A 20,786-nucleotide genomic window follows, 5' to 3' on the forward strand; every position below is an offset into this window, starting at 1 on the left:
CCACCTGCCCTGTGCCGCCCAGGCCCCCAGCCAGGAGCGGCCGGGGGCTCGAGGCCCCGGGGCCCCACTCCGCATGGGGCTCGCCCCCTGCACTCGACGGGAAGCAGGGCGCGCTCCGTGGCCCCGCCCGGCCACCCGGTCCGTGCAGACGCTGCCTCTGCCTGCGTCCAGGAAACTTGTGGCGCCCGAGCCCACACGTGCTCATAGCTGGATGCACGCACAGGCGGCCCCGCACCCCGCACCTTCGTCCGCCGGGCGCTGCAGCTGCTGCTGGTGGCACAGGGACTGGAAGGCGTCCTCCTCCTGCCGGATGACCCGGTACAGGATGACCCAGGGCAGCACCGAGGTCACGTGGGGCTCCTTGGGCTCCTCCTGCACAGCCATGCTGCAGTCGATGACCTGCAAGATGGGGTGTCACGGCGGGCAGCTCGCCAGGCTGCAGGCGCTGGCTGGGGGCAGGCGGGGAGAGAAGCGGCCAGGTTACCTGGATGAGGTTATTGGTGAGCCGGGTGAGGCCACCGGCAGAGGACAAGTCCCGCAGGATGCTGCCATCTGCCGACAGAGCCTGCTCCATGCCCTGCAGCAGCTGGGTCACCGTGGCCACCCACTCCTCCTTGGCGGCAGTCTCGGTGGCGTTGACCATCTGCTGGACCGCCTCGTTCAGAGCCACATCGGAGCACTCGAAGCACTGCCGGTGGTCCTCCAGCCGGAGCAGGGAGTCCTGTGCAGGGGGAGAGGGTGAGGACACACGGCGGCCACGCTCCCCTCGGGCCTTGGGGCCTGGGGCGGGGATGGCAGGGCCGCCCTGTGTTTCTTGGTGCATCGAGCAGGAGCCACTGAGGTGTGCTGAGCCCATGGGCAGAGGTGGAGGCCGCAGCCGGAGCCGAGCCCTCTCCATGAGAACACACAGGAGGTGCGGCTGCGACAAAGTCAAGGAAAAGACTGGGGCCCCCAGCATCACCCTCGCGTGACACCACTCCCAGTGCTCGAGGCCAGAAAAAGCCAGAAGGCAGGAGACTAGCTGCCAGCGACTGAGGACAGGTCAGCCCTGCCTGGGGCAACAGACCATCCCCCCAAAACGGGCCGTCAGGGATAATGGGAATGCAGTAAAGCGGCTACATCTGAAGCGAACATGCAAAACTCACCAGGGTGCCTATAAACCAGAAACACACAGTCAGAAGACATAACAACCAGCAGTAACATCCTGCTAAAACAGCAACCCAAAACATCAGGACTGGAATCCACACGACCATGAGGAAACCACCCTATGCTGAAGAACGCGGCAGGCACCTCATCTACCCGGGGCGACCGAGCCTCCTGCGTGTCCCAGAGGGGGCTCCAAGTCAGGCCCCCGCCCTACAAATGCTTGGAGAAGCGGGTTACAAGCACAAACCCCACACCTACCGTGGCTGGGAGAAGCCCAGCACACAGACCCCCGTCCGTCCACTGTCACACCGCCTGCCGGCCTCCCTGTGGAGAGCAGGCTCCATCAGAGGGCCCCCACCTGCCTCGTGCCAGGCGCACTGCAGGAGCTCCATCCTGATTCTGCAACCACAGGACGAAGGCTGCTCAAGCCTTGGAAAGGCTTTCCAAGCATAATGAACAAATGCACCACCGTTTGAAAACATCAAGAGATTTGATGTGCTAAAAATTCAAAACTTCTGTATGTCAAAGAAAACAGAAGCTGCAATTTAAAATCAGAAAAAAACTGACAAAAGCATTTGAGGGGGAAAAGATTAAGACCTTTAATATATAAAAACCATTCCAAATCAATAAGAAAGCACATTCTGCCACCAGGAAGCTGGGCAAAGATCAACTCACTCCTGCACAAGAAGCAGCAGTTCCCCGGGCGGCCGGCCGGCCTTGTCTCAGGCCCAGCACGGCGTGGTGCCTCCTCAGCAGGTGCCCATCCCTCCGGGGCTGTGGGCAGCTGGGGGGGGGTGCTGTCCTCTCACCCAGAAGCTCCAGACCACAAAGCAGGAGCGCCTGAGCCCCTGGGTGGCCCCTCCCTGGACACACTTGGCTGCCCCCTGCCCCCAGTGAGGGCACCGAGGGCATAGCAGCTCCTCCCCGTCCTCACGCAGGGCTGCCTGACCTCCTCTCCCCTCCTCCTCACTCCCTGCCTCCCCTTCTGGTTCCACTTGCTCCCAGCCACACTTCTTACCTGTTTTCCAGTTTACGAAGCCTGAGAGAAGCCGGGGCTCCCTTCCCAAACCCAAGCAGAAGGCCCCAGGGAGGTAACGAGTCTGAGGGACAAGCTACCAGCCCAGCCCGCACCGTGCAGCACACCCCAGGCATTCTCCTCCACGCCCACATGCCGGGCAGGATGCCCACACGCCCGAGCTCGTGAGGCCCCACGGCAGGCCTCTGGGGCAAGGACGAGCATCTGTGCCCCGGGATGAGATGTGAGAATGCCGTGCCCCGCAGACGCCACGCCCGGCTAGGCCCTGGGCGCCGGGGGCGGGGCATGCAGGGGCTGAAAGCGCACACAGGCCTCACCCACACTTGCTCCTTCCCCTCAGCAGCGCGACCCTCTAGGGCTGGTTAGCTCACCGTGCTTTTGTTTTGTTGTTGTACACAGATTTCATCTAGTTTTATTCGTACTCAACACTTAATTTTAAAACCAGTAAAAGAAGACCAAGCAATAAAGTAGAAAAATGCATTTAGAAAAAAAGAAAATAAAAACCAAAAAAGGCAGATGGACCATCAGGTGAATGGATGGCTGAGCCCGACTAGCCACGCGAGACTGAGAGCCAAAGGCGGGGTTCCCTTGAGCCCACCTTCTGACCACTTTCGCCCACTGCCGCTGCAGGGAGAATTTCGCTCCGCTTCCCTCAGAGATGGCAGAGGGCGCGGACGAGGCGGGAGCACTCACCTGTAGCAGCAGCAGCTGGGCCGGCCTCTCGGGCACGGACGTCATGAACTCCAGGTGCTTGGCGCGGTCGCAGCCGCTGGGACGCAAGGTGGGGCGCAGCAGGCGCACGACGGCGCGGTGGTCGCCGGCCTCGTACAGCCGCTGGGCCTCCTCCAGAGACTGGCACCGCTCCAGCGACCGCAGGTTCTTGTCAATCTGGAAAAGGCCCGGATCACTGGCTGACCAAGCCATCGCGGGCCCCCGAGGCGGCCAGGGTTCTGCTCTTATCAGACCCAGACGAGGGGCGTTCACAGCAAGCAGCTGCTTCACAGATAGCACCTCTGTGAAGGTCAAAGCATTCCAGTCTCCAAAGAACAAACACACCAAAAACACAACCACCCCAAAAGCACAGGCTCCAGACATAGAGCACCAAAACAGTCAGCCAGGCTCCCAGTCACACTTCAGCAACCCAGACCCCTGGGCCGGGGTACAAGGCCACAGAGACCAAGCAGGGCCCGGCCAGAGGCCGGCACCCACCACCGAACCCTTGGGGCCCTCTTCGCCAGGAGGCCTGCCGGACACGGATAGCAGGCTACTGCACCGGGCCTGGCCCTGAAGCCACTCTGCAGGGCCTGACGGCCACCCTCAGCCCAAGGACGTGTCACAGACACGGAGCTGTGGGTGGGGGTCAGGGGCTGCACAGTGAGGGCAAGAGGAGAACCACAGGCCGCTGGCCAGCCCTGGCCACAGCAGTGCTGGTCTGCTTCTGGGGGCTTCCCCTCATCCTGCTGGAGCTGCCCCCACACAGGGCCTGGGAACCAAGCAAAAACCGTCCCCACCCCCAGCAGACACCCCCCCACCCTGTTCCCGGCCCCCAGCCCCCGGCCCCCGGCGGGTGCTCCATCAGGGCGGAGCCTTCAAGTCCACGGCACCCTGAACACCAGGGCTGCCTCTCCCGGGCCCCGTCCCGCCCTGTCTCCTAGTCCGCATGGACAGGTCCAGCCTTTGACAGGAAAACACCGTCGAGGAAGCTCTGCTCACCTCCTCCAGGGAGACCACCGAGTCGTTGTGGAGGTTGGGCAGGCGGATGACCACATCTCTCTGCTCGGCCCCCGCAGCGGCCCGAGCAGCGGCCGAGCTCTGCAGCATCTCCGTGCAGATGTCGTAGTTCTCCAGGGCCTGCTCCATGTCTCCCTGGGCAGAGGAGGCGCACTCACCGTGCTTGCCAGGGCCTGCCTCCCAAGCCCCTCACATGGGGGGCACCATGGGGGGTGGGCTGGCCAATGCCCACCTTCCCCCCTACATAGCAGCTGGCCAGAGTGGGGCTCAGCACGTATCTGCTGAATGGGTGAATGAACGAATGATTCACACCAGGGCCCCAGGGGGCCACGGTGACCCCTGTGGCCAGGGCGCGCAGCCCAGAACCTGTCCAGAGCTCAAGCAAAGGTGGCAGAGTTGTGACTCGACTGGCCCTGCCCCACTCCAGAACCAACTGAAGGGTGCCACGGTGTTCAGGGGGCTGGGGGCCAGCCAGTCTGCCCCGGTCCTCCACACAGCTCTTGGGAAGCACAAGCAAAGGGCCAAGACTGCAAGGCAACCTCTCTGGGTCTGTGGGGCCCACGAGACCCTCCCGGTGCTGTGGCTAGATGGGTGGTGGGCACGCTGGCTCCAGGAGCCTGACGTTCCCCCCAACACCCCGCTTCCTGAAGCCGAGCCCAGTGCCCAGGTGCCACCAGGCATGCACACACATGCTGCGTCACGTGACCAGCCCCTCCCCTCCTTGCTGGGTGCCCTGGCTTCCTCCCCAAGCAGCTGCCCCCAGACCAACCTGCAGCGCCAGGAACCGAGCCTTCAACCAGTACACGCGGACCACAAACTCCAGCCAGCCGTCCTCGAACAGGTCCCGCTGGGACGAGGCAAACGACAGTTGCAGGAGGTCCCCCAGGAAGTGGGCCCCTGGGAAGTCGGGGCCGAACCTGCCATTCAGCACGCCTGCGGGGCAGTTCCGAGGAGACACTGAAAACCGTCAGGCCGGAAGGAGTCAACCTCGTGAGCGGGGCCCAGATGCCCTCCTGCTCGCCGAGGCCCTGAGCCCGCGGAGCCCCATGGCCCCAAGTGGCCAGCGTCAGAGCCCAACGGGCCCAACAGGGATGCAGAAGCCCCGGGGCTCGTGGCCCTCACCAAGCAGACTGAGCTGAGCGTATCTGCGGACACGCAAAGCGTCCAGTGATGAACTGAGGAAACGGAGATGCCACGGCCCTCATCCCGAGTCACCAGCAGGCGGGTGGCTCCCGTGGGGCCCAGCCACTTCTCAGAGACCCGGGTCTTTCCTGGTCTGATGAAGTGACCTAGGAAATGTGCCCCCGGAGTGACTCGGTCCCCGGCTCCTGCCCACTCCAGAAAGTGAGCCCCCAGGGAACACGGAAGGGGCCTACCTGCAGAGCTCCGGCCCTTGGTCAGCAGCCACTGGTCCAGCTGCAGCTCCATGCAGGAGAGGGACATCAGCATCATCTCCTGCAGTACGGGCGCGGGGTCAGCAACGGGACCCAGGGCCAAGGGTGGGGACAGAAGCCTCAGCTAGACTCGACTCTGATGGGGACGCCACTCTGCCCTCTACCGGCTATCCATTCCATGAGTCCTAACCAGCGGTTGCTGCCGGCATCTAAGGACAGACAGACGGACCTCCCTGGGACGGACTCAGGAACACCGGTGAGACCCACCCGCCTCTGGTCCTGGGGACCATCCCATGCAAGAGGCAGCCCTGCCACCCGCCAAGCACAGGCCTTCAGCCCTGACAGAGCCCGGGGTGGGTGCGTGGCTCCCCCGCGCACCAGGAAGCTGAGGCTCAGCAGTAAGGAGGTGCCAGCCCAGCCAAGGGGGCACAGCTGAGAAGTGACCAAGCAGTCTGTCCAGGGACCAAAGCTCGGCACCGCCACCGCTCCACCCTGCCCCGGGGGAGCGGACCCAGGCAGACGCTGCCAGGAGGCAGTCCCAGGAGTGTCCCAGGAGAGGCTGCCTGCCCAGGGGCCCCTGACCCACACGGCCCTGAGCACCTGTGAGCCAGGGCTCCTCCACGTCTGGGAGCCCTGAACGCCCCCAGCACTGCCCCTAGAAGCAGCCGTCCTCCTCCGAGGAAGAGGGGCCAGAGCGCCCCGCAGACCCACCTGGATGTGCCGGTTGCTGCAGTCCCTGAGCAGCGGGTTGGGCAGGCTGGCACTGTGCCTCCGCCAGCTGTGGTAGGTGCTGAGCACGACCTCCGCCAGGCCCGGCGGCCAGCGCAGCAGGAACCTGTGGCCCATGCTCTTCAGGAAACGCATCATCAGCTCCAGGACGCCCCCGTTGCTCAGGTTCCCCAGCAGGAAGGCCTGCACGTCCTGCTCCTCTGCAGGAGGGGCCCGGCGTGAGGGCGGGGGCCCAAAGGGAGGGGAGGGCCGACATGGGGGGGGCCCGACGGGAGGGGGCACCCTGACATGAGAGGGGGGACCGACACGGGGGGCGACGGGAGGGGTGGGGCCCGAAGGGAGTCGGGGGCCAACACGGGGGGACCCTACGCAAGGGGTGGGGCCTGACAGGAGGGCGGCCCAACGTGAGGGGGGCTCCGATGTGACGGGGGGCCGACACGGGGGGATCCAACTGCAAGAGGTGGGGCCCGACAGGAGGGGGGTACCCAACATAAGGGGGGGCCGACGGGAGGAGGGGGCTGACGTGAAGGGGGGAGGCCCGACATGAGGTGGGGGGCCCGAAAAGAGGGGGGGCCCCAACGTGAGGGGGGCCTGATGGGAGGGGGGACCAGATGCAAGGGGGACCCGACGTGAAGGGGGGAGGCCCGACATCGGCAGGGGACCCAACGTGAGGGGGGGGGCCGACATGATGGGGGGCCCAACATGAGGGGGGGTCCAATGGGAGGGGGGTGCCGATGTGAGGGGGCCCCAAAGGGGGGGGACACGACGTGGGGGGGCCTGACGTGAGGGGGGGCCTGACATGAGGGGGGGCTGACGTGGGGGGGGCTGACATGAGGGGGGGCCCGACATGGGGGGGCCCGATGGGAGGGGCGTGCCAACGTGAGGGGGCCCCAAAGGGAGAGGGGGACCCGACGTGGGTGGGACCCGACGTGAGGGGGTCCTCCACGCCAGGCCTGCCTTCTTCGGGAGAGGAGGGCAGCAGTGTGGCGAGCCCGCGCCCCCCACAGCTGTGGGCGCCCCTGTCTGAGCCTCCAGGCCCGAGGGGGTGCGGCCTCACGCGGCAGCACAGCGCCCAGCACTCAGCCACACCCAACAGTGAGACGCACCATTGGACCAGCAAGGCCTGCGCCAGGACGGTCCAGCGCCTCACCCGGCCGAGCTCAGAGCTCAGGTGGGACAGAGCCAGGCAGCCCTGGGCCACCCCTGGACCACCGCCCAGACATGCCCCCAGCAGCGCCCGTGGGCCCCCTCCTACCGGACTCCATGAACGTGGCCGAGTCGGAGGACAGCCTGTGGGGCCCCGTGCTGGGGAAGCTCTCCAGCTTGGCCTCTGGCGGGACTTCATAGCTGTTAAAGGGGTCATCTTCCTCCTCAGGGTCCAGCTTTCTCAACCTGCAGGGAACACACGAGACTCACACCGGCCCGGCTGGCCCCAGGCAAGGGGGCTCTGCCTCTGCGGGCCTTCGCGGCCAGGTCTGGCCCATGCTTGCCTTCACCCATCCCATTAGGTGGTCATCAGGCATCGGGCCAAGGTTGGAATACAGCTGGGGTTGTGGCGACCCCTGTCCACAGGAAGCTGACCTTCAAGTGGGAAACACAGAAAGGACCCACATAGGGACTGATGCCCACAGGGAACTGGAGACAGCGGCCGCAGGACTTCACCTGGACAGCAGTCAGCCAAGCCTCCACATGCTGAGGCCAAAGCAGGCTGGGAGAGCAGGGGGGGCAGGCAGCACCTCCACGATGCCGCACAGTGCTCTGGGCTCAGGGGAGGGGGCCTCTCCCGGCAGATCCCCCAGGGACTCTGCTTTCAGTTGTCCCCGCCGCCCCCCAAGGATGCACCAATGCACCGCTGCCCCCTCTGGGGACCACACCCAGCAGGCCACTGTGAGCCCCTGCCAGCCATTCGAGGAAGCTGACGTGAAAACCACACAGGAAACCAGCAGTTGAAACAAAGGTAAAAGAGAAGGAAGACACCATTCCCCACCAGCAGCGCTGGGGAACAAGGACCCGGGCGGGGCAGCGGGAGGGGGTGGGGTGAAGCACCCCGGGGCTCCCGCCGGGAGGCCTGCTCGGGAGGAAGCCACCAGAGAGCCCACATCCTGCTCCCGCTGAGAACGGCTCCACTCGGGCACATCCCTCTCCCCAAAGAAACAGAAAGGCAGAGAACTAGGAAAACCAAACCCTGTGGCCGGAGAGATTCACAAGCCACAGGAAGCTCCTGGCCGGCCCCGCCCTCGTCAGCCTGGATGCACCACCCTGGAGCCGACGGTCAGGAGCCAGAGCCAGCTGAGGACCCAAGAAGGATGCTCACAGACACACGGCCACCTCCCAGACCGCAGGACCACAGAAGGGAGAAAACGGTGTAAAGTCTCAAAGACACAGACACAGGGCACGGGAGAGGACACCCTGGCTTACAAGACGTGCCCCTCAAACGTCGGTGGGCAGAGAACCCGCCTGCTCTCTGCGCTCGGGCAGGGGCGGTAGGAAGTCTAGCACCGTAACCCGGGAGAGCACAGGCACTGAGGCCCCAAAGCATCTGAGGGAGGGGATAGGGCAAGACGCAGGGGCCAGAGAAGACCCAGGGGACAAGCACGGGGGCGCAGACCCCTTTCCCCGGGCAGCCAGGCCCATCTCCTCCTGGGAGGCTTCTCTGAGGAGCCCGAGAAACGGGACGCCTCCCAAACCCGCCATCCACTTTCTCAAGCTCCAGGGACCCTGCGGAGCCCGGAGAAGCCAAACGGGCACCTCCCTGAGCACGGGCCCCTCCCACGGGCTGTCCTGGCATCTGCGCCTGAACAACGGGAGGCCCAGGCGTGAGGCATGAGCAGGCAGCCCCCGCTCTGAAGACACGCGAGTCCCGCTTCCTGCCTTCAGGACATTTGGAGGCCCCAGTCCAGGGGCGGAGGAGGCACCCACAGGGGAGGGTGGCCCCAGAACCAGAGGTGGGAGGGAGGCGGGAGGCTGTGTGCTTCCTCTGCCGAGACTGACAGGCCGCACCTGGACGGCAGGAACTTCAGCAGCAGCTCCTGGAAGTCCACCTTCTCTTCCTTCTTGCACTTGGTGTTTCGGACGCGGGCAGACCGCCGCTTTGCCGTCTCCCCGCTCTCCTCGGAAATCTTCTTCCGTTTCACCCCTTTCTTGGATTTATCTCCCCCGGAGACATCACCTTTACAAAGAGAGCGCGTCGGAAGCTCAGGAGAGCTGGGCCAGGGAAAGGCACCTCAAAGGGCTCAGCCCTTTTATAACCTGCTGCACACTTAACTCGAGGCTTCTCGGGCGTTCAAGAAACTTTCCATCCCCTCTATCAAAAAAGAGCCTGAGAAAAGGCCAGTTCAAATCCCTTAATCTCACCCCTTTCTCACCCACAGGCCAGGCCTCAAGACTACTTTCCATAGCTACAAAATGCCAGGGTCTCAGGGTCAAAGGCCCCCACTGGCTGTCCTGGGACGGGGCTAAGCAAACAGCAGGGACCCTGACTGCCCAGGCCTGAGGACCAGTGACAGGATGCGGGCAAGAGGGTCACGTGATTCATAGCAGACAGGTGTCACTCGTGATGAAGTTAAAAAGTTAGAAACCATTACATACATGTTCATTCAGAACCTTCTTCAGCCGCCACATAGTCTTTATCAGTGACACAGAAATCAAGAAAAGGCTCAGAAGCTTTGGTCCGAAGTGTTTTTGGAAGGCTCCAATGATGATAAAAATCAGTAATGCCATTCCAAGGGACATGACATCAGACGGCAGTTGACTGCTGGCGGCTGCTTAGGCTGGGAGTGTCAGCGCCCAGCAGCACAGCAGGCAGGGGCCTGAGGAACTGTCCCCGAGGCCAACCCCGCCCCCAGGGCCCCACTGTGGAGGGAGGCCGGCCAGCAGCCCGGAGCTCTCCTGCAGGGCCAGGTGGTGGCAGGACCCGGCCTTTGGAGAGGGCAGGGCTCTCCAACTCTCACTGCCGCTCAGCAGATGGGGTCCCCTGAAGCCTTCCCCGGGGCCCGCTCACCAGTGGGGACGCCCGTCTCCAGCAGGCTGGGGCTGTGCAGCGGGAAGCTGGCCGTGGGCACGGGGGTGAACGTCAGCACAGGCTCTGCCACGGAGGCTGCAGGGCTGGCGCTGGCAGGGCTTGGCTGGAGCACGCTGACAGGCGCCACCTCCTCCGGGGACGCGGGGCGCTGTCCGGGGTCCTGATAGTCAGACAGGTCGATCCTCTTGCCCAGGCTGGGCCGCGGGGGCTCGCATGTGGTGAGGTGGTGGTATGTGGCCAGCAGGCTCTCACCGAGGCACTTCCAGCTGCAGGGGAAGGGTCACCACGCAGGCTCAGCACACACCACAGGGGGCCCCTGTGAGGGCGGGGGGCCAGGGTGACTGACCGCTGAGGTGGAGCCACTGGGCTGGAGTGGGGCCCACACCCTCCGCACTCCACGCAGGAGCCCCAGGGCATCTCAGCCCCACCAGGCAGGGACAGCTGCGGGCTCACGCGATAACCCCTTCTGAGCAAGGTCCCGTCTTTACCGCCCGGCGGCCTCGCCCCGCGGCGGCCACTCGTCTGGTTTCCTGGGGGAGGGCCACTGACAGGGATGAGCTCCAAAGGGCTCAACAGCTCCTGGGCCGGAGCCTGCTGGGTGCAGGCCGGGAACGTGTGCGTTTTGTCGTGAATAAGCCGTGTCGCGTGTTGTGTTGTGTTGAGGTGCGCCATGGGCGACGCTGCACGCTGTCTGTCCTGTGTTCTACGTGTCATCACGTGTTGTGTTGCATGCCATGCTGTGTTGCGGTATGACAAAGTGTGGCATAAGGTACCCACCCACCCATCCCTGAACAGCTTCCCAGGCCCTTAGACTAAAAACCAAGGCCTCCACCTGTCGCCATGGTGCTGCCTGCCCGACCTCACTGCCCCACCCCGCCCAACACACCCTCAGCTGCGTAGCTTCGTTCAGTTCTGCAAACAAAACCACAGCCCACACGCTGCCGGGCCTTTGCACAGGCTTCCCCCTGCCTGACCCATGCCCACTCCTCCCTGGACTCCAGCTCTGGCCCTAAACCCTCTCCAACCCACGCAGCAGCGTGACCCCATCGTGAGCGTGGACTCATGAGCAGGACACCAGGCCCTGGGGTGGGCTCCCCACCCACCCTTAGCCCCTCAGAACCCTGAGGGCCCCCGTGCGCCGCCCCCTCTCTCCTGGGGCGGGCGGTGAGCGGGGCTGACAGGAGTGTGGCAGGCGGCGGGTCGAGGACGGCATGGAGCGAGGGAATCCCGGCAGGGGAGGCCCGGACCATGTCCTGAAGTCACCTGCCCGTGTGTGCCCCGTGTCCCCGCCCATGCAGCGCCCAGCGGCTGCCTGGCACCCCGGACAACCTACGTGAGGAAGGGGATGGGCTGCAGCAGCTTCAGGTCCGGCTCCTTCTCGCGCACCGTTAGCGCCTGCCGCCTCCTGCGCAGCCCCAGGGCCTCATCCACGATGGCCTGCGCCTCGGCCGCGCTCACCGACACCTCGTGGATGGACATGTCACTGAGAGTGCAAGGAACAGAGGCGTGACCGGGGCACAGCGCCACGGTGCAGATCCTACACACCGGCGTGCAGTTAACACCCTGTGATCTGTGTTAATTCTTCCCACAAATAAAATTACCACTAGGGCTGGAAAGGGCAGTAATTAGCGTCCTTAACACCCATGCACACAGCATGACTAACGCCCTTTAATCTGCTCACAACCGGGCAGCAGGCGTTCGTCCGCCTCAGCAGGACCACGCTGACAGCAGAAACACCACACACTACTCCCATCCTCTGCTGAGAAGCTTATAAAGGATTTAACTATCCCACACTGCCCATCCAAAAACAGCCCTCAGACCAGCCAAGCTCACCAAAGCCCATGGAAGTCAACAGCAAGGGCAGGAGCTTGAGGCCTGGCGTGCCTCCCACGGACACACCTCTGCCAGCAGAGGCCCCTCCCTGCAAGGCTCCCTGGCACTCGTGGGCTCATCACCCGCCTCCCCAAAGAAGGGCAGTCCCGTCGGGACGGATGGGAACAAGAGACACGGTCTCCTGAGACATAAACACCGGGACAAATGACCACTAACCCCCAGTGGAAAACTCCCGGGGCCAAGTTGATACCACGGACAGGGGGAGTGGCGAGGGAGGCAGCAGCCCAAGCTTGGCAAGCTGCCAAGAGGGGACTTGGGAGCCAGAACACGAAAGAGGCAGGAGAGCGGGCCAGGGAGAGGTGGGGACTCCAGTGAGGGCGCTGGGGAGCCAGGGAAGCGGACAGGGCAGGGCCAGCAGGGCCAGCCCAGAGCCTGCCGGGCCTGGGCCCACTCTCCTCCCGGGGAGGGAGACAGGAGGACTGGGCGGTCAGGCTGCAAAGGACCCCATCCCGGAGGCAGGCAGGGCGGGTCAGAGGCGGGCCGGGCAGTGCGGAAAGCCCAGCCTCGGAGAGGGGAAGGCGGGCAGCGAGCTGGACAGAGGCAGCCCTGAGAGCCTGAAGCAGAGGCGCGGGCAGGACAGACCGTGAGGGACCCACCACTGGAGGAACATGCGGAGGGAGTCCTGGCGGAGGCACGGCTGCTCCTGGAAGATCTTCTCCTTGAGCACCAGCCCCTTGCTGTAGCGGCAGTCCTTCTCCAAGGCCTTGCAGATGAAGTACAGGCATGCTGGAGGAGAGAAAGGCGTGACCTCGGACTGCACTCTGACACCCTGGCCTTGCCAGCGACGCCAGGGAAGGGGCCCTGCTCTGGGGCCCAAGAGACGCTGGGGAAACAAGGACGCGACACCACCTGGACCCACCCGATCAGGAACCACTTCTGAAAATAGTGACCCCGAGGCTGCCGGGGAGGGAGGACAGGCTGGACAACCTCTCTGGGGAACAGCGGTGGGGGGGGGTGGGGAGGGCATCACACACAGACCCTTGACCCAGCAAACCCACCCGACAGGGCCCAGCTGCCTGCAAACCAGAGCACGACTGCCAGCTTGCTCTGCTCTGGACAGGATGGCCCAGGGCCCGGCCCAGCTCCACAGTCTGAGTGCGGATGCGAGGCACTCCCATCAGGAATGAGCAGAGAAGGACAGAGTGGGGAGAGGGGAGGAAAGCCAGGACGGAGCACTGGAGGGAGGACAGAGCCAGGCCGCCCCGCCAGCCACCCACTGAAGGAGAGCACGGCTCCCAGGGGAGGGGTGGGAGCAGAGAGAAAGACGGGGGCTGCAGCAGAGCTGCCGTGCCTGCGGCAGAGGGAGGCCTGCCTCCTCGGCTCAGGGACGGCCCTCGGCCCTCACAGGTGCACACACTGCTCAGTCCCCGAGGCCATCTTCTGCTCAAGACAGGTTTACCAAGCGCAGAGCCTGAGCCGGGGTGCAGAGATGGCAGAATACCAAAGGCTGGACCTCCAGGGGGCGCCCGAGCTCCAGGACAAGCCCCAGGGACACAGGGAAGATGCAAGCGCCCAGGGTCAAAATGGGGAAACGGGGTGGCACGCGGACGGCCACAGACGCACACGCACATCTGCGCCAGAACACGAGGGCCCGCGGTCGCAGCTGACCCCATGTGCGAGCCTGCGATGTCAAGCGTGCAGAGAAGAGGACAGACAGCAGAGGCCCCACAGCGGAGGCGGCGAGACGTGCCGGCCCCGCCTGGAGGGGGCAGGGGCGGCTGAGCTGGCTCTGGGGACCTGGGGAGAGGCTGGGGTCGCCTCGGGCAGTGACCACAGGGAGGGGATCCAGCAGCTGGCCAGGCTCGAGCACACGGAGCCAGGGAGGGGTGTGGGCCCAGCCTCCCAGCCTCCGCCTCCCCGTTCTGCCCCACCCGCCCCTGGAAAGTGAAGAAAGAGCCGCCAGAGCCAGCCTCCCGGCTGAAACCTTCACCCAGGCTGGGTGCTGGAGCACATCTGTGCCCGAGGCCAGCTCCCCTGCACCCTGTCCTGCCCAGGGCCCTCCTGCACAGCTGCCGGGAGGAGCCGGCCCAGGAGGCCCAGCACCCTGTCAGTGCCCGCCTCGGGATGGCCCGCAAGGGGCCATGTGTCCCCTGCAGAGCAGAGGGCCAGGCAGGGCAGCGAGTGACACCACCACAAGGCAGAGGGAGGCTCCATCTGGCACAGGTGTTTCCAGCAGCCACGCTGCTCTACAGAGGGGGGAAGGATAAGCCGCTAGGAGAAAGGGAGCTTCTGGCACTGGGAGTGAGGCTGCAGCCACCAGGCCATCCATCAGCAAATCACAGGAGCAGGCGTGGGGCAGGAGGCAGCGGGGGTGGGTAGGGGGTGAAGGCTGAAGGGAGCCCGTCTTCCCACTACCGCGCCAGCAGCAAACCGCGACCGAGGAAGAAAGCCAGCAGAGCCAGCAGAGCACGGTGGGGAAGCAAACCCATCTCCATTCCCCCTGAACGCTGGGCAGCAGCCCTTGCGCATCAGCGCGGGCCCGAGCTCGGCCAAGCCGCCCGCCGGCGCGCCCACCCGCCCGCCCGCCCGCGCGCGGCACTCACTGGTGTAGTCGCTGAGGGTGTACAGGACAGTGATCAGGTTGTCCAGGCAGGGCCAGTGGTCAGGGTTGCACCGCAGCCCTTCCTCAAACGCGTGGCGAGCCAGGGGCACCCGGGTGAGCCTCAGGGCCACGAGTCCGATCTTATACCAGAGGCTGACGTCCGTGGAGTCCAGCATGACTGCCTGCAAGCAACGCCGCAGACGCCTGCTCAGTCAGCCCCACCCCTCCAGCAGGCGTCCGAGGGGACAGCCCCGGCCCGGCCCCCCAGAGTGCCCAGGGACGACGAGGGAGCCAGTGGCCCCCAGGGGCTGCCCGAGGCCTGCGGGGACCACCTCCAGGTAGAACTCCATGGCCGTCTCCAGGTCCTCTCGCTGGGCGGCCAGCTGCGCCAGGTTCTTGTATGTGGAGTACTTCAGCATCAGCCCAGGGTGCTTCAGCCCCTCCTTCTCATCACCAGACGGAACCGCCTGGGAATGCGGCAGAGAGGTGCAAAGTGAGAGCCAGGCCCTGAAGCCTCCGCAGGCCGTCAGCAGGGCCCCTGGCCTCCGTGCAGGCCTGGGGGCAAGTCCGGAACCACCCTCCACTGGAGAACAGTGTGGCCCCGGGGGTCTTTCAAGGACCCCTCCGCCCCCGCCCCAGCTCCAAGCACACAGACGAGAAAGGCCAGACCCCCGGGAAGCAGTTTGCAGGCCATCTGGGCAGCAAGACAGGGAGGGGACGCGTCCAGCACGCCCGTCACGCCTGAGGCCCGAGCGTGGACGGCAGCGTCCAGAGCACCGGGGCCCGGCCGCCCGGCGTCCCCACCGTGCCCGGCTCTGACACTTCAGGAAACAGAAGGCCCCGAGCCACCCACACGGCGCCCCCACACTGAGAGGGGACACAGCGCCCCACCCGGTAGACTGTGGCGCCCCAGTAGGAAGGGCATTTGGGGGTCTCTGTGCCTGCAACTGTTCCCCGTGCTTCTCCGGACTCGCCCAACCTCGGAGCGCCCCCGCGAGGAGGGCGTTCCGCAGGTGGGAAAGCCCGGGGCACTCGCCTCCCGCAGCAGGCGCGCCTCCAGCAGCTCGTGGTAGGCCTTGGCGGACTCCTCAAATCGGTCGTGCTTCTGCAGGTCCAGGGCCTTGTGGTACAAGGCAAAAGCCTCTGCTTCCTGAAAACCAAGACAGGAGGCGTTCTCCGAGAGCACAAAGGTGTGTCTCTTCAAGCCAACCGACCATGCGTGCGGGGGCTGCACTCCAGGCCGTGTGAGCCAGCCTTGCTGCGGTGGAGACAGTCCTGAGGCCCCAGCCTGCCAGGGGCTCATTGCTCAGAGGCCCCCAGGTGGACACAAGCAAGGTGGGCTCCGCTGAGTCTGAACACCAGCAGGCAGCACGCCGAGGGCACAGCCCGAGCAAGGCCAGGGCTCCAGGGGCCCCGCTGGCACCTGCTGGGGGGCGGCCACATCAGCCAGAACCACCCAGACTCCAGGAGGGCCAGCTGCGGAGGAGCCCGGGACCACACACCTGTGCCTCCTTTGTCTGGGTCTTGTGACTTTTAAAGCTTCCTTCATGATCGTCTTCGACTGTGGAGCTGGCGTTTAAGGCTGCGATTCGGATCTAGAGGCAGAGGTGTGAGGGAGGAGAAGAGCTGCTTTTAGATAAAACGTGGCTCATCTCGTCACTAACCTACAAGGCGCACAGCTCTCTGTAACACACTCTGCCTCAAACAGCTACGGCCTCCCCAGATGTGGGGCCGAGTGGATCACCCAGGGAAAGGGGACCTGGAACGTTCTGAAGGACCACTCCAACCTGCTTAGGAAACATGCCCACTACAGAAGGGACAGGCTGGAGACACCCAACAGCGGCCTGACGCAGCAGAAGACCCAGGCATCAGAAAGACAGACTCCAGTGACACGGGCTGGGTCTCCCTGCCACAGAGACGCGGCCCTGCCAACTGGACACCCACACCCTCGAAGGTGCCCACAGCCCCACTCGGACGGCCTTCAGGGCCCACCCTAGCACCCGCCCCTCGCCCAGGAGGGAGGCCAAGCACCAGCACATACCATCGTCAGAGCCTCTGGCGCCACCCGGTGGCGGCGGCGGGGCAGGGCAGCCCACGGGCTCCTAGGGAGGGAGGACAGGCTGAGGGGGGGTCCAGGAAGAGCCGGGCCACCAGGAACCGGGTCCAAAACCACGGCCTCTGGCTCCGGGCACACAGGCGAGCGCGCCTCGGGACCACCCTGTGGTCTGCCACCTGGGGAGCCCCTGGCCTAGGGACGGAGCGCCTGCCCTGGACAGACAACTGGGGACACGGAGGAGTGAGTCTGACATGCCCCCAGGGCTCACGGCTCAGCACATGTAGTAGATTGACCAACAGTTATTTCTTCAAAAGTTGAATAAAATGGAAATACAGGCAGCAGGTAGAGACCAGGTCACCCGCCGGGATGGGGAAAGTGAAGGAGGAAGGCCTGCAGGAGGCCTGAAGGAGGAAGACTGGGGTGCAGGCGGCGGGTGGGAGGGGGTGCAGGGGCCTGGAGGGCGAGAGGGCAATGCAAAAGAAAAAACTATGCGGAATACAAGGGAAAAACTTAGAGGCAGGCAGACCAGTGTGAAATCTGTAGAGAACGACAGGACTGGTGAGGACGTGCAGAAATCCGACCCTCACACCCTGCAGATGGGAATGGAAGCAGTGACGCCTGCTGGCAGTGGCAGTTGCTCAGAACGCTAGTCCACTCCCAAGGGAAGCGGACACATGGCCACAGCAAAACTCGCCCACAAATGTTCACAGCAGCATCACTCATGACAGACTCCAGGCGGGAGCCACTCAAATGCCCATCAGCTGACAGATGGACACAGAAAATGTGGGATATCCAGACAACCAATGGATTATTATTCGGTCACAAAACAGACCACAGTGCTGCACCTGCTACCACCTGGATGAACCATGAGGACACAGCCATTAAAAGAAGCCGTCACCAAGGCCACAGACCGCTGCTTCCATTTATGTGCAGCGTCCAGACTCCATGAGGCCACAGAAGCAGGAAGGAGGCGGAGGCCGGGGAGAGGGACAGACGGGGGTGACTCCTGTGGGGAACAGGGCTCCTTTCTGGGGTGGGGACAGTGGTGGAGGCTGCACAGCTGTGTGCACATGCCCACACTCACGGATCTGTGGGGTCTGGTAAAGGAAGACAGGGCAGGAGCCTGACTGCAGCGTGGGGAGCAGGGGGCACGCCCCAGGAGGAAACCCACAGAACTGAGCCCTCAGGGGCCTCCAGGGAGCAGCAGGGTGCCAGGGAACACCGGGCTCCAGCCTGAGGGGTGGGATGAAGACGCAGCAACACCAAACGCTCCAGGGAGGGCAGAGCGAGGCGCCAGGAAACGGCGCACCCGGGGGTCAGCACAGAGCCCCGTGTGGGCCCAGCAGGCAGTATAAGTTGAGCCTTGGCAGGGACTGAATACGTGCTCTACTCGTATAAAACAAAATGACACGACTCCCACCAGCAGAGCTCTCAGCTACGACCTCCACATGGGCTCTGTGTTCTCCAAGGGCTCTTACAAGGAAGGAAAAAGTACAGTCTTCTTCACAGACAAGGAAGACACAACCCCACTAGGTAGATAGCTATTTCATCTCCTGGCTTCTACATTTAAACAAGCAAAGCATGCTGCTGATTAACTCTGGAAACTGGCTTCACCATAAACTACGCTGGGATGGACACTGTGATCACCAAACAGTCAGGGGGCGGCGCGAGGAGCGTGGTAGGGAGCAAGAGAAAAGCATGTGCAAAGGGATTATTTATCGTCCAGAACACAGATATTTTAAAATCCAACTATTTATTTTTGCATCAATAGGAAAATCATCCGAGTTAACCTCGTACAGCCTGGCATCCCGGGGTATTTGGGAGAACACTGACATTTCTTCTTCGAATTCTAGGAACTTTATACGCATCTTATTTGGGAATATAACATACCTACCAATTCAGTGCACACATAAGGGAGAAATGGACATTTCATGTGGCCAAATAGAAGAAAACTTCATTAGTGGAATGCCTATGCCTGTCTCCACAAAATGTACACAGGTAACAGAATACGTTCGTAGTGGAAGATAAAGTATTCAGAATACGAACACTTCTAAAATCTTACCCCACGGGTAGAGCATGTTTGTGTTTTTTGGCCTAAAATGCATAACTTCTCTCTAATCATGAGAAAACAGCAGACAGCCTAAATTGAGCAATATTAGACAAAAGTAGCAAGGCCAAAAAGTTAATAAAACACTGAATAACTTTATGGACTAGGGTTGTGACTATGCAGAAAAGTGACAGTTGAGTTAATAATATTGTATGAGTATGACTTTCCTTTTACTGACAATTGCACTAGGATTATGTAAGATGTTAAAGTTAGGGAAGCAGGGGGAGAAACATTTGGAAATTCATTGTATCATTGTTGCAACTTTCCACTAAGTCCAAGCGTAGTTTAAAAGACAACCTACAGAATGGGAGAAAATATTTGCAAATGGTGCAACTGACAACGAATTAATTTCCAAAATATACAAATACAGCTCACACAACTCAATATCGAAAAATACACAATCAAAAAATAAGCGTAAGTTCTAAATAGACACTCCTCTGAAGAAGACATACAGGACTTCCTGGACACACAGCCCAGTGGTTAAGACTCCATGCTTCCAAAACAAGGACACAGGTTCAGTCCTTGGTAGGGGAGATGCCACATGCCATGGGGCAACTAAGCCCACATGCCAGGACTACTGAGCATGCGCCATGGAGTCCTCAACCCGCAAGCACTGTAGGCCAGGCACCCTAGAGACCGTGCTCCAAAACAGGAGAAGCCACCACCGTGAGAAGCCCGTGTACAGCAAACAGAAAGTGGCCCTAGCTCACCCTAACTAGAGAAAGTCCACACAGCAACGGAGACCCAGCACAGCCAAGAATAAAAACACAGATGCAAAAGACACACGGGGCTTCCCTGGTGGCTCAGACCGTGAAGAATCTGCCTGCAATGCAGGGACCTGGGTTACATCCCTGGGTTAGGAAGGTCCCCTGGAGGAGGGCATGGTGACCCACTCTAGTATTCCTGCCTGTAGAATCCCCATGGAAAAAAGAGGAGCCTAGTGTGCTGCAGTCCATGGGGTCGAAGAGTCAGATGCGACTAAGCATACAAAACACGCATGAAAATATATTTAACATCACTAATTATTCAGTCAGTTCAGTCGCTCAGTCGTGTCCGACTCTTTGCAACGCCACGGACTGTAGCACACCAGACTTCCCTGTCCATCACGAACTCCCGGAGCTTACTCAAACTCATGTCCATAGAGTCGGTGATGCCATCCAACCATCTCATCCTCTGTCGTCCCCTTCTCTTCCTGCCTTCAATCTTTCCCAGCATCAGGGTCTTTCCCAATGAGACAGTTCTTCGCATCAGGTGGCCAAAGTATTAGAGCTTCAGCATCAGTCCTTCCAATGAATATTCAGGACTGACTGCCTTCAGGATGGACTGGTTTGATCTCCCTGCAGTCCAAGGGACTCTCAAGAGTCTTCTCCAACACCACAGTTCAAAAGCATCAATTCTTCGGCGCACAACTTTCTTTATAGTCCAACTCTCACATCCATACATGACCACCGGAAAAACCACAGCTTTGACTAGATGGACCTTTGTTGGCAAAGTAATGTCTCTGCTTTTTAATATGCTGACTAGGTTGGTCATAGCTTTTCTTCCAAGGAACAAGTATCTTTTAATTTCATGGCTGCAGTCACCATCTGCAGTGATTTTGGAGCCCCCCAAAGCAAAGCCTCTCACTGTTTCCATTGTTTCCCGGCCATCAGTAAAAAGTCTACAAACAACAAGTGCTGGAGGGCATGGAGAAAAGAAAACCCTCTCACCCTGCTGGCGGGAATGTAAACTGGTGCAGCCGCTACTGAGCACAGTCTGGAGGTTCCTTAAAACACTAAAAACAGAGCTACCACAAGACCTTGCATTCCCAATCTTGGGGATGGGGGATGGCGGGGGATGATGGACCTAATCTGAGTTTGCTTTTCAACTATTTAAAAATGTAAAAACCATCCTCTGCTCTTGGGCTGTAGCAAAACAGTGGGCTAGTGAGCAAAGAATGATTTCTACATTTTCAAATGGCTGAAAAACTTCGGGACACATGAAAATTACGTAAAACTTACATAAGACTCAAACTTCGGTGTCCTTAAACAAGATGTTATGAAAACACTGCCCCACTCTTACATACTGTCTTTGGCTGTGTCCAAAGTACAAGACAATATAGAGCCCCCAAGTACTTATATCACCAAAAGTA

The 20,786-nt window shown here is 61.8% G+C and overlaps 1 protein-coding gene across 6 annotated transcripts in view; it reads right to left on the reverse strand.

Annotated features, from left to right (window-relative positions):
• CABIN1 (calcineurin binding protein 1) overlaps positions 1-20,786 on the reverse strand; it is a 71,232-nt gene that overhangs the window by 49,560 nt on the left and 886 nt on the right. For 4 of the 6 annotated variants that reach the window (XM_044930633.1, XM_025267269.2, XM_025267274.2 and 1 more), the window contains exons 2-18: positions 16,534-16,594; positions 15,995-16,087; positions 15,529-15,642; positions 14,825-14,959; positions 14,494-14,674; positions 12,547-12,676; positions 11,391-11,540; positions 10,037-10,323; positions 9,037-9,205; positions 7,292-7,428; positions 6,019-6,236; positions 5,290-5,368; positions 4,683-4,870; positions 3,896-4,048; positions 2,876-3,070; positions 485-721; positions 243-399 (exon numbers count right to left, since the gene is read on the reverse strand). In XM_044930633.1, the coding sequence (XP_044786568.1) occupies positions 243-399; positions 485-721; positions 2,876-3,070; positions 3,896-4,048; positions 4,683-4,870; positions 5,290-5,368; positions 6,019-6,236; positions 7,292-7,428; positions 9,037-9,205; positions 10,037-10,323; positions 11,391-11,540; positions 12,547-12,676; positions 14,494-14,674; positions 14,825-14,959; positions 15,529-15,642; positions 15,995-16,087; positions 16,534-16,536 (2,626 nt within the window). In that variant the 5' untranslated portion in view covers positions 16,537-16,594. The remainder of the gene's footprint in view (positions 1-242; positions 400-484; positions 722-2,875; positions 3,071-3,895; positions 4,049-4,682; positions 4,871-5,289; positions 5,369-6,018; positions 6,237-7,291; positions 7,429-9,036; positions 9,206-10,036; positions 10,324-11,390; positions 11,541-12,546; positions 12,677-14,493; positions 14,675-14,824; positions 14,960-15,528; positions 15,643-15,994; positions 16,088-16,533; positions 16,595-20,786) is intronic. The other 2 variants (XM_025267273.2, XM_025267271.2) reach the window with 2 other exon arrangements.

This window comes from Bubalus bubalis, chromosome 17 (assembly GCF_019923935.1).
Source record: "Bubalus bubalis isolate 160015118507 breed Murrah chromosome 17, NDDB_SH_1, whole genome shotgun sequence".
In the NCBI taxonomy this organism is placed as follows: Eukaryota; Metazoa; Chordata; class Mammalia; order Artiodactyla; family Bovidae; genus Bubalus; species Bubalus bubalis.